The sequence below is a fragment of the Pipistrellus hanaki genome (assembly GCF_964339955.1).
Source record: "Pipistrellus hanaki genome assembly, chromosome: 3".
NCBI classification, from domain to species: Eukaryota; Metazoa; Chordata; class Mammalia; order Chiroptera; family Vespertilionidae; genus Pipistrellus; species Pipistrellus hanaki.
The window spans coordinates 22694851-22707332 of NC_140505.1; the positions used below are offsets into that span (position 1 = coordinate 22694851).

A 12482-nucleotide genomic window follows, 5' to 3' on the forward strand; every position below is an offset into this window, starting at 1 on the left:
TTTACTGAGACAGGCGTTGTGCTTGGTGTGCTTTACAAATGCATTATTGCTGTGTAACCTAAGCATTTGTTTGTAATAAAATGCCATATCTTTTTCTTTTTGAGTTGGTGTGTGGCATCTCTCTGGACACAGTCTGGTGGTCATGGTCTCCTGAAGTAGGATGTGTCACAGAGAGCTAGCTGAAAAGCATTTGATTCTGCAGTGAGGAATCACAATAGTACTGGCCTTGTGATTTGGTCAGATTGGTTTAAATGCCCCAATTTAAGTTTGTAACTTCCCTCTGTTATTTTCTCTTCCAGGACTCTTCCTTGTTAATCATCATTGTATGAAATTATGACTTTGTGTATACTTATTTGGTTAATACTTTTCTCTAGGCATATTTGTTCACCAAGTATCTAACACCTAACAGTGAGTGAGTGTTAAATGCATGAGCTGAATCAATCTGAGAACTGAGATACACTGGAAATTGTGGGCCTAAAATCCCAGATTTGCCATTCAGGGTGTTGAAGAGTTTAGTTAATTTAGCAATGGGCTCTGTCACATTCCTAGAATGAAGCCATCTTTCCTTTTTAAAAAATCAGAACCAATTGGTTCTTCTGTTTTTCTCTGGACCATTTGGGCTGTTAGGGAAACTGGTCCAATGACTCAGTCATTTTGGCTGAAAGCTGTGGAAGTTAGAGAACGAGTAAATATTCCTTAAAGTTCATGGCTTCCCCTGCCTCATGCTAAGGAGTCATGGTTGTATTTACTTGAGACATAGTGATATCCTCTCCCAAGTGAGCAGTTCCCTAGAAATTGTAGTGTGATTGGGTTCTGATGTGAGCAATGTTCTGATATTTCAGAGATCGAAGTCTGTGTTCGGGGGCTTTGCTTGTCCAGCAAGAGGTTTGGAACCCTGTTTGATGACTGTAGTTTGCTTGCTTTTTCTTTACTTCTAAGAATGTATAAGAGGATTGTATAGTGTTGGCCAGAAAACTTGTTTGGCTAGTTTGGCTGTTCTCTGTTCTGGAGTCTGGCACTGGTAAGTAAATAAGAACTCAGGTGGGGTGAGACAGGAAGGGGAAGTTCACTTCTCTCAGGAGGAAGAGCAGCTGGATCATGGGTCAGCAAACTCTTTTGTAAAGGATCAGATAGTAAATATTTTAGGCTTTTCAGGCCCTGGTCTCTGTCACATATTATTTTTTGTTTTATAAATCTTTAAAGATATAAAAACAATTCCTAGGTCATGAGCTTTATAAAAACAGGCCATAACCAGCTTTGGCTCATAATCATGTAATTTGCTAACCCTTGAAAAAGGTGAAGAAATTAGTTGATTGCTTAAAAGTGTTTAATGTTTTGGGGACATGAACCCAGCATAATCTTTGAAATTCTCAGTTGATTGTAATTCAAAGAAACTCTGGCATGGGAAAGTCATGACCCTACTTTCCGTCACCTTGGGTACATGGAACTCAAGGTAACCTTGGCCAGAGGGACAGCAGCTGTCCACTGGGACAGGGATCTTGCTGCCTCTTTCCCATAGGAGTGCTGCGCAAGGGTGAGTGGTATGGAAGAGCGGAATGGAGATGGGACCCTAGAATTAGGCCGCCATGGACAGTTTTAAGGAATACAGTATCTCAGACAGCATATTAAGTTGATTGAATCTCAGAAATACATCTAACTTCCTGAACCTCTGTTGGTATATAGTTAGAAATCTGGCATATATAATCAGTTTGGCTAGTTTTTGAAAGAGCAGGTTTGTTCTTTGGATTCTGAGAAGAACACCAAATTCTGATACATGAGTCCAGATTTGCCTTGTGGTTTTTCTCTGATCACCAGAAGTTCTGTAGAGCAGGACTGGCATGAAGGAAGTGTTCATTTATTTCAGGGTAGTCTGGGAGATAGGAGAGCTTAGTGGTTAAAGAGCAGGGGCTCTAAGACAGATATACGTGTCCAAATTTCTACTCTACCACTTACTAGCTGTTTGACCCTGAGTAACTTACTTTATCCTCTAAGCCTCAGTTTCCTCACCTGTAAATAGCAGTGACGATAATAACTTCACTACAGGGTTGTTGTGAGAATTAAGTGAGCATAGTTTATATAGTATGCTTATTATATTAGCTCATTGTCCTGCCGTTAGTATTTGACAAGTGTTAGCAGTAATAATGGTAATGTGAAAGTGGACGATGTTGAGGATCAAATGCAGGGACTAGTATTTGTGACTCAGTGCCACTGAACTATCATGTCTTTTAATCACTAGATGTGTGGGAATATGATGGGAGCAGTAATGGATTAGGAGTCAGAAGAATTGAATCTGTGTCTACCTTGCTTAGTTTCCTAATTGGTAAAATGGAAATATGTGTTGACAGGTTGTAACATCACATGTGAAAGCTGAATTCTATAAAGCACTGGACAGAATTTAAGGTAATTTCAGTTATCTGTTCATTCATTCTTGAACTTCTTACTATATTGAAATAGAGCCTGAAGGTAATTGGTGTGAAGCCAAAATGTTTGTAGAGGGGCTTGATAAGATGCTCCCAAGTTCAAGACTCATATTGGTAAATTGTGGTTAGGGATGAATAATATAAAACTAATACTTTTGTAAGATATTTGAAATAGTGGAATTCTAAAAAGGAGTGGCTATATTAAGCGAAAGAAGCCAGTGTAACAAGGCTATGCACAATATGATTCCAACTATATTCTGGAAAAGGCAAAACTATAGAGACAGTAAAAAGATTATTGATTGCCAGGGGTTGGGGAAGGGAAGAATGAATAATCAGAGCATAGGATTTTTAGGTCAGTGAAAATATTCTCTATGATACTGTAATGATGGATACACGTCATTATACATTTGTCCAAAACAATAGGATATACAACAAGAGTGAATTGCAGTGTAAATTATGGACTCAGGTGATTATGATATATTAATGTTGGTTCATCATCTGTAACAAATACATCTGTGTGGTGGATGTTGAAAATGGGGGAGGCTGCCGAAACCGGTGTGGCTCAGTGGATAGAGCGTTGGTCTGCGGACTGAAAGGTCCCAGGTTCGATTCCGGTCAAGGGCATGTACGTTGGTTGCAGGCACATCCCCAGTAGGGGGTGCGCAAGAGGCAGCTAGTCGATGTTTCTCTTTCATCGACGTTTCTAGCTCTCTATCTCTCTCCCTTTCTCTCTGTAAAAAATCAATAAAATATATATTAAAAAAAAAAAAAAGAAAAGAAAATGGGGGAGGCTGTTACATATGTGGGGGGCTAGGAATATAAGAGAAATCTCTGTACCTACCTCTTAATTTTGTAGTGAATGCAAATAGCTCTAAAAATAGTCTTACATAAAAAGAATGGTCAGTATGGGGAGATAGGCTGGAGGAGTTTAATCTCAATATAGAAAAAGTGACACTATCTTATGAAATTAAAACTATATATTTTCTTTCCCCCTGAAGTTCCCTTTCTAGGAACTTATCAAGAAAATATATTTGCTTGTTCATTTTGTGTGCTAAGTCATGTATGCAACATGGTTATTCATTACATTATGTATAACAGCACAAAAGTAGTAACATTGGTGTCCAACTGTAGAAAACCAGTTAACTATTCTTACAGTTAAAAACAGTGTACCTGTAAAAAGTGAGGGAGCTGTATATGTGCTGATTAAACACTCTTGCGTGATAGATTGAGCTCAAAACAAAACAAAACAAAAAGCAAGGTGAAGAGCAGTGTTCATAGTATGCCATCATGATGGTTGCCAGACTGGGGGCACATAGAAAAGATCAGTTATGATTTACTTGTATAAGCATAGAATAGTGGGAAGAATACGAAGCTGATAATGTGATTGTACCTAGATAAGAACTCTGAGTAGCTGGGGGACAAGTAGGAGGGACATTTACTTTTCACAGTATACCCACTCTATCTTTTCACATGTGCCTTATATCCATAGGTTTTGTATTCAGAAAGTTTGAGTGGTCACAGATTATATCATTGTATATAAATCCAATGTGTGTTTTTCTCCCACATTTGTGTCTGCCACCTGTTGCTCTGCTCCCTTTGACCTTGATGACTTGAGAAGTTGGCACTGACTCTAGGCTAATCCTCGAACAGACTCCCATCCCAAAGCATATTGACGTTTGTCCTCTGGATTTGTGTGACTGACAGTGTTTCTGTTTCCACCCCCCAGGTTTGGCAGCATGTAAGCAACTTCTTGCCAAGAACCCCGGACACCGCTGAGAAAAGGGGGCCTTAGGGAGAAGACTATCCAGAGGAAACCAATGCCAGGAGCGTCTGGAATTACACTCTCCACAGGCAGCATGAGACATTCTGTGCCAGCATCTGTGTCCTGCTGGCAAAGACTGTAGCTGTCCAGGTATGAGGGTCCTGGAAGCAGCGTGCACCAGGAGCCTCTAGAGAGGAAGAATGGGGCCAGATATGAACTCTCTACAATGAACCAATTTTCAGCTTATGAAGGAATTTTAAGTAAAACAGTTATTTAATTTCTACATATTCAAGTTCAGTAGCCTTCTGTGTGAAGTGCCAGCAGTCACCTCCCTCCACAGGAGTTATCAGGATATTTCTGGCGCCACGTTGAACTCTTCTTGGTATTTCTGGCAATGACAGATCTTCAGGACAGATTTATCTGCTAAATGCTCTTGGGCAGGAAAAAAGGAAAACTCTGGAAGCAGTATAAGGGTAGCAGAGCAGAGATCCCTCCCTCGCTGCTCACCGCCACAGAAAGTCAGCCTGGACTCAGATGCTCACACTGAAGATTGATCCTGCCTCTTTCACCTCCAAAGCCCGTCTGTCCCGGGAGATCGAGTGTTCTGGGGCTGCCTCCTGCGGCCCTTTTTATTATCATTCCCCTCCCATGCTCTCTGTGATGTGAACGTTGGAATGGAGTTTGTTTTCCGTTGGGAACTTGCTCTCTTTCCCCGGCTGGTGCTGTCTGAGAGGACCATCTGAAGGCTGTGCTTTGTTCTTGGGGAGGAGGGCATGGCCTTGCCTGGACCCTCCATCATGTTCCTGTTGCTGCCTTTTGATAGCCTGATTGTCAACCTTCTGGGCATCTCCTTGACTGTCCTCTTCACCCTCCTCCTCGTTTTCATCATAGTCCCCGCTATTTTTGGAGTCTCCTTTGGTATTCGAAAGCTCTACATGAAAACTTTGTTAAAAATTTTTGCGGTGAGTTGTGCTGTTTACAACTTCACAGAGGAGGAAAAGAGTTGTTCTTTTTGGGTTGATTGTTATCCCTATTGGGTCTGAGAAAGTTGGGAGAGTGGGAAGTAGCATTTTGAGTGAAAAGAATACCTAACTAAATATGTATTTGTGAAAGCCTTTAGCAATCTTTCTTTTGAGGGAAGGTACTTGTATGTTTGATTCATCTCAGCAAAGGAACCTAACTAAGTCTGCATGTTCCGTGTTTATTTCAAAGAGAATAGTTTAAAATTGAAGAAAAAATTTGCTGCCACGACCCACTTCCTATGTAACAGATACTGAGAGACAAAGCTGCTGCTGAAATATTCCCTCACTGATAAGTTGAGAGAGTATTTTCTCTCCTTCAAACTTTTATTTTAAATAGGTTCCTGCATTTCACACCAAAATCATTAATGAAAAGGGGCATTTGATGAATTGTTTTATTTTCTTAAAGATAGAGAAGGTGGATAATAAATTCCTTAACATGTGTCAGAACCTAATTATTTATACTGCTAAACCAAACTGGTCATAATGTAAAAGAAATGGGTGAGAAGTGTATGTCCTTGAAGCTGTTCTGTGCCCCAAGACTTTTATTTTTTAAATGTATTTATTGATTTTTAGAGAGAGAAACATCAGTTCGTTGCTCCACTTATTTTATGTATTCATTGGTTGATTTTTGTGTGTGTGTTCTGATGGGATTGAACGTGCAACCTTGGTGTATTGAGACAACACTCTTACTGAGCTATCAGGGCAAGGGCCCAGGATTTTTAATATCTATCCAAAGATTTGGTAATTTATTAGCAACACCTGTTTACATTCATTACCAAATCTTGATGTATTTTCCACAACTGAGATCATGTATAATTTGAGAAATGCACTCATAATAGTAAAAACAATACAGTATTATTTGTTCATAAATTTCTAATAATGGCTTGCAGAATAATTTCATTCATTTTTCTTTGCTGCCTTTTAATTTTGCAGTGGACAGGGTACCTACATTTTATGAATGAAGAAATAGAGACTCAGTTGGTGAACTCTATGAAATATATTACAGTGGGAACTTTTTAAATATATATCGTTGAATATTAGGTGTTGTCCTTTGATATTTAATATTTCTATAAGTATGTTTTTTTATATTTTAAGAATTGAAGTGAAATTGACATAAAATTAACCATTAGAAGGTGGACAATTTAGTGACATTTACTATATTCACAGTGTTATAAAATGTTGTAGTTCCACAACATTTTCGTTACTCCAAAAGGAAACCTCATATTTATTAAACAGTTGCCCCTGTTTTTTCTTCTCCCAGCTCCTAGAAACCAGGAAGAAGCCTGTTCTGTCTCTAGACTTAATCTATTCTGGATATTTTATATAAATAGAATCATATAAAATCTGCTCTTTTGTGCCTGGCAAACTTCATTTATTCAGCATAAAGTTTTTGAGATTCATCCACATTGTAACATGTTTCAGTACTTTTTTAAAGGGCTGAATAATAATTTATTGTATCTATATCATAATTTGCTTATTTATTGGTGGACTGTTTCCACCTGGCTATGGTTAATAGTGCTGCTATGTATACATGAACTTGTTTGAAACCTATTTTTTAGTGATACGATTTTTTAGCACTACTTAACCGTCTCCTGGGTTATTAAGTTCCTTGCTACTCAGGAAGAGGTATGAGACCAGCAGCATGAGTATCACCTAAGAGCTGGTTAGAAATGGAGGGCTCAGACCCACCCCAGACCTACTGCATTATATTTTACATTTCAATGAGATCCAGGTGCTTCATATGCACATTAAAGTTTGAGAAGTGGTAATCTACTCAGTCTTTGAACTAGTTACTAATGTATAGTGTTTATTTTAATAAGCCAGGAAATCTCATTTTCTTAAATTTCAATCCAAGAAAATCTAAAGTAGAGCCCAGGGTTCATGTGAAACATAGAACTTAACTACCTATGCCGTTTTGCCACTGGAAAAACCATATATTAGTATAGAATCAGTAGAACAGCTCATAAACTTTTAGAAGACAACAGCTGATTAGCTTTTATTCAAGTTTATAAGCAAGTGACTAATTCTTAGCTCTATGGAAATCCTTATTTTTTTAAACATAGAAAGAGGAATTATCAGCCTATCTTTTGTAGTAGTTAATTTTTTTTTAACTTGGATTACTTGGGTGGGACAAAGGCCTAGAACCCATGTATATTCATTTTGAAAATATTTTCCCAAAATTAATACTCAAAAGTTAATAGCCAGGTGAATCCTTCTTATTGTGGCTATATTTTTAAATGTACATTCTTGTGTATATAATTAACAAAGGAAATTTCATTAAGTATATATTGTTGGGTTAATCCATAGTACAGGCAATTTTATGCCATCAGATACTCTGCTGACCACATATTGAAAATCACTGGTTTGGCGCACAGTGATTTAGAAATGATAATGGAAATAATGTATGTATGTATGTACCCATTTTTGACCTCAGGATTTAGAATTTCAAGAACTATATTTTCACCTCTTATTTTCAAGAGGTGGTGTCAGGCATTCAACGGGACCTGTGGCTCCTGTTGAGTATCACCAGAAATTAATATTTGGTGACAAGCTAGAGTAAAGGATAGGCTAGGAAGAATTGATATGTATCAACAAGAGCATAGGGTGGCTCTCCCTTTAATAAAGGTTACTGCTCTGAGTTGATCTTAATGGACAGTAAGAACTTAATGCTTCTTTTTTTTTTTATCAGCAGTAATATTAGATATAAGTTGGATTTGGCCAAACTGGTTTTAGATCATGGAAAACATATATCTGTACATCCATGTATACATGTAAAATACACCTATACTGTGTGTGTTTTATAATAGAGGAGAGATCTTCATTTAGCCTCTTCTGAGCTTTCTTCCAGCTGCAAAGTTATATATATCAACCCTCCTACATATAACTTGATATATATAACTTTTCTGCTGGAAGAAATCTCAAATACCATCTTAATTCTGTGGGTCTCTCTCACCCAGCATACATCTGAATCACCTGAGAAAGCATTTTAAAAGTACTTATTTGGGAGCGCTATAATCTCCCCAGAGATTCTGATTTAATTGGTCTGGGTGGGCATTTTTAAAAGCTTCCCAAGTGATTCTAGGATCTGCCATCAAAAGATGGAGTCTGGTTGATTTCCTCTTGAATGGAAATCTGCCTTATGACTTGTTTCTCACACATAGAATGTAGTTTATGTGATGCTGTGTGACATGTGAGATTAGGTTAGAAAAGTCATTGTAACTGCTGTCTGGCTCCTGGGATGCTTTCCCCTGAAACCCACATGCCATTATTGTGAGGAAGCGCAGGCCATGTGTAGTTGTTCCAGCTCACAGCCCCAGTGGGCCTCTGGCAACCAGCATCAATGCCACATGCAGAAATGAGCAAGTCTTTGGAGGGCCCAGCCCTCAGCCTGTGAGCCACCCAGTTGATGCCAAACTCTGCTATTTGCAGATTCCTGAGCAAAATGGATAATGGTAGTGTTTTCAGCTACTGAGGTGTGGGCTGCTTTGTTATGCAGCAATAGATAACCAGACAGGTAATATAATATTAAAGACTTTTAAACATTTTTTCATGTTCTCCAGTTTACAACACCTTAACTTTTTTTTTTACATTACCTTTCAGTCTTTGGCAATACACATTCATATTTTATGGTTGTGTTAACAGCATGTACATAAAATTTTGTATCTATGTTTTCTTTTTATCAGCCATTTTTGCACTGTACTAGGTAATTTTCATAAAGATTATTAAAAGTGGATATCTAATAGTCCATTTTCCTATGCATTTGGTGGAACTGAGTAAGTCCTGGCTTAATAACTAGTTTATGATTAGTTCCTTTTTCTGTGTAAAAGAACCTTGGTGTGATACCTGCCAAGGAAGGAAGATAGAATATGCATGGGTCAGTGTCTTTTCTGTACCCTATCCTGGAAGACTTAGTTCAGTCCTATTAATGCTGGGTCATGGAAAATCTTCATGTGCAGAGGGCAGTATGTTAAATGTTTTAGTCTTCTTATAATGTTTGTGCTTCATATTTGCCCTCAAAACAGTCATGGTATTATTTTGCATAGAATTTCTAGGAGTGGACTTTCAACTAAGTTGAGAATGATTTGGGCAGGAGGAGAGAAGAAAGCCTGGTTATAAAGGAGAAAGATGATGAAAACAAATGGCCTGAATTTTCTTGCCTGACATGGAAAGGGTTGATCAGGTCAGGTTAGAGAAGATGGGAGAGTTTTAATCTGATCAACACTAAACTCCAAAGTGGAATTGATTGGTGGGGAGTCATAGGAACCACGAGGAAATGGAATAGACTGAATGGGTAGTGGGATGGGCAAGAGATTCTAAAGCCAGGGCTTTTCCTACCAGCTCCTAAATTTGATCTAAGTCATCAGACTTTCCATCGGCTTCCTCATCTAGAGAATGGGAGTAGTAATAACCACTTCACATGATTATAAGTGAAAAAGGTCATTTTAGTCAGATACAGAATGTCCTCCCTGCCCCAGTGAGAAGAGTGATTTTAACAGAACCTTGAGTCCCTTAGAAGACGAAATCAAAGAGAATATGATAGTCATGGGGTAGGTGACTGGAAGTAGTTTTAGGTTTTATTTCTTTTCATCAAGAACCATCTTTCATATGGTTCTTGATGAAAAGAAATATCTGGGAGTTGGTTGGTTAAATGTAGCCTTATTGACTGCCTACTAAGTGCAAGACACTCTATCAGATTCTGCTGGAGTTGCAAATACGGGTAGGTTCTGGCTCATGCCCCTCAAGGTATTTGTAGTTAGAATGACATATATGCATGCATAACTGATTCATAATGTGATGCCAACTAAAATACACAGACCACGATGCATTCTGACTGCAGGAATTGGGTAGATAACATTTCACATAAGATGTTGTTGGCATTTGAATTGGATCTTAAAAAGCCAAAATCATTCTAGACGTACAGATGAGAAAGTAGTCTTTTTTAGAGACAGTGTATAGTTCTGTAAAACAAAACCGTTGGGTGCATGGAGGGAATTAGGTAGACTATAAAGCTGACTATTTCCTTAGGCATTGAGAAGCTATTGAAGGTTTTGTGTGTGTGTGTGTGTGTGTGTGTGTGTGTGTGTGTGTGTGTGTGTTTTAAAGACTTTCTTACTGATTTTTATAGAGAGGAAGGGAGAGGGAGAGAGAGAGAAAAACATCAATGTGAAAGTAAAACATTGATCATCTACCTCCTGCAGACACCCTCCTGGGGATTAAGCCCACATCCTGGGCGTATGCCCTGACAGAGCATTGAACTGGCAACCTTTTGGTGCATGGGACAATGCCCATCCAACTGAGTCACACTGGTTAGGACAATGAAAGGGTTTTGGGCAAGGAAGTGACACAGACTGGCAGAATATGTTCGGATAGGTTGGAGGAAGGGAAGTGCAAATAAAGAGCTGTTGTGCATTAATAGTGTAGGCAAGAGAAAGATTCGAGTGGCATGACACAAGAGGCAGCTGGGAAAGACAGCCTCAGGGGAGCATTGGTAGGAGTTGGTGACAGATGGGAAGCCTGAAAGCTTGGGTGACAGAGGAATAGTGATCCCAGGACCCCAGGAGGAGAGCGGAGGGAGGGCGCACACTGGGGCTTGGAAGGAGCTGTGTTGCCTTTAATTCTCAACCCGGATGGACCAGCAGGCGATTGGGATTGTGAGGTTGGCACTTTGGTGCAGTCAAGATTTGTAGATTTGGCAGTTTCCTTAAAGGTTATAGCTGAAGCGGGAAGAGAAAAGTTGTTAAAAGATGTAGCCTTTGCTTGGGACTTAGAAGTTCAGAGGATGGGAGCTGGATTTTTTTAAGGTCTGAGTCTTTGGGTATATCTAGTTAGTTCATAGGCAAATGCAATGGAAGCTGACTGAAAAAGAGGGGAAGGTTTCTGCTGAGATTAGTGTGGCTAAGACTGTTAGACCTTACTCATGTGATTAGTTCCTAAATTAGTTCCTAATAGAATGAATGCCCAACAGAAGTGCACCATCAAACCATCTGCACGTCTAAGGGCAGGGTCTGCATTTCACCTGCCAACGTCTGCATTGGGTTTAATGTCACCTAAGAGTGCAGCATTGTTAATGTCCTTAAATGGTTTCTTCTCTGTCTGCTAGAAGCTGAAAAGGGAATAATTTAGCAGTCTGATACTGACAGTGTAGTAAATGGCATCTCTCAGGGGGTGAAGTAGTCTAGCCATTCATTCACAGGCTGTTCTGAGCTAATAACCGGGTTCCTGCCATCTTCCCCTACTCTTGTGACTGGACAGATCTTTCCTAAACAAAAGCATTTTGTAATGTACAAAGTAGGAGGGCAGGGGGATGTTTATGACAGAGCTAGGAGACATTTAAGGCAGTCCCTTTCCAATGAACAAAAACCACAGCCATCTTAAATTTTGCATAGTGAAGCAGTCCTCACAGACATAAATCCTAATGCTCAGGAGGCCTGAGCTCATGTGTTACCTGCCTATTGCATCCTGATCTGAGTATCAGAATTGTCAGTACAGAACCAATTCTGATTGTGTACTTTTATTTGTGCTTGCAGTACAAATACAGAGTCTTGGCCAAAATGCAAAGCCCTTTAAACTCTGATGGAGTGATCTCTCTGTATGCCAGGCTTATAAACTTCTTGCTCCTTACCCACCTCTTCCCTAGATGGAATCCCCAGATGAAATTCACCTTTCTCCATTTTAGGAGTTATATTTACATTGTCTTCTAGAAGAGGTCATCTATGCATAGAGCCAAAAGACATCAATGGCTTAATATCTGAAATACAGAAGATGGGTTAGGAAAGTTTTCTTGCCGTAGACCTGTCTTTGAGTGGGTGACTCTGTAAGCCTTCGGTTTTGTTTTTTTTTTAGACAGTGGAGTTTGAAGAAATTTCCAGATGAGGTCAGATCACTGATTAAACTTGTGTCCTGCTTTTGGCTCTGCTAGACCATGCAGAGCAGTCTTGTTAATACTTCAGGCTCTGCCAGAAAAATCCACACCAAATGCTTTCGGCCCTGTGGATTTCGCTGTGTCATGGGATGAGAGGGTTCATTCCCACCTTGCATAACTGGAAACAGAAGTTTGAAAGACACCTTTTAAGATATTTGCTCCATTTCTTTGATCGCCATGGACATAACTTTTTATTTGATGACAATATATTCCTGTAGTTAATTAGTGAGCTAATGTTTTCACGTCTCATTATTTGATAGTGGGAGAGACCCAGCCTCTGACTCTCTTTCTTAGTTAAAAGGTTTAATGAAGGCTGACTGGTGTGACTCAGTGGTTCAGTGCTGACCTATAAACCA

General features: G+C 39.2%; 1 protein-coding gene across 1 annotated transcript in view; it reads left to right on the forward strand.

Moving 5' to 3' along the window:
• GPAT4 (glycerol-3-phosphate acyltransferase 4) overlaps nucleotides 1–12482 on the forward strand; it is a 48265-nt gene that overhangs the window by 18271 nt on the left and 17512 nt on the right. The window contains exon 2 of the mRNA XM_084879782.1: nucleotides 4147–5144. Coding sequence (XP_084735908.1) covers nucleotides 4956–5144 — 189 coding nt within the window. The 5' untranslated portion in view covers nucleotides 4147–4955. The remainder of the gene's footprint in view (nucleotides 1–4146; nucleotides 5145–12482) is intronic.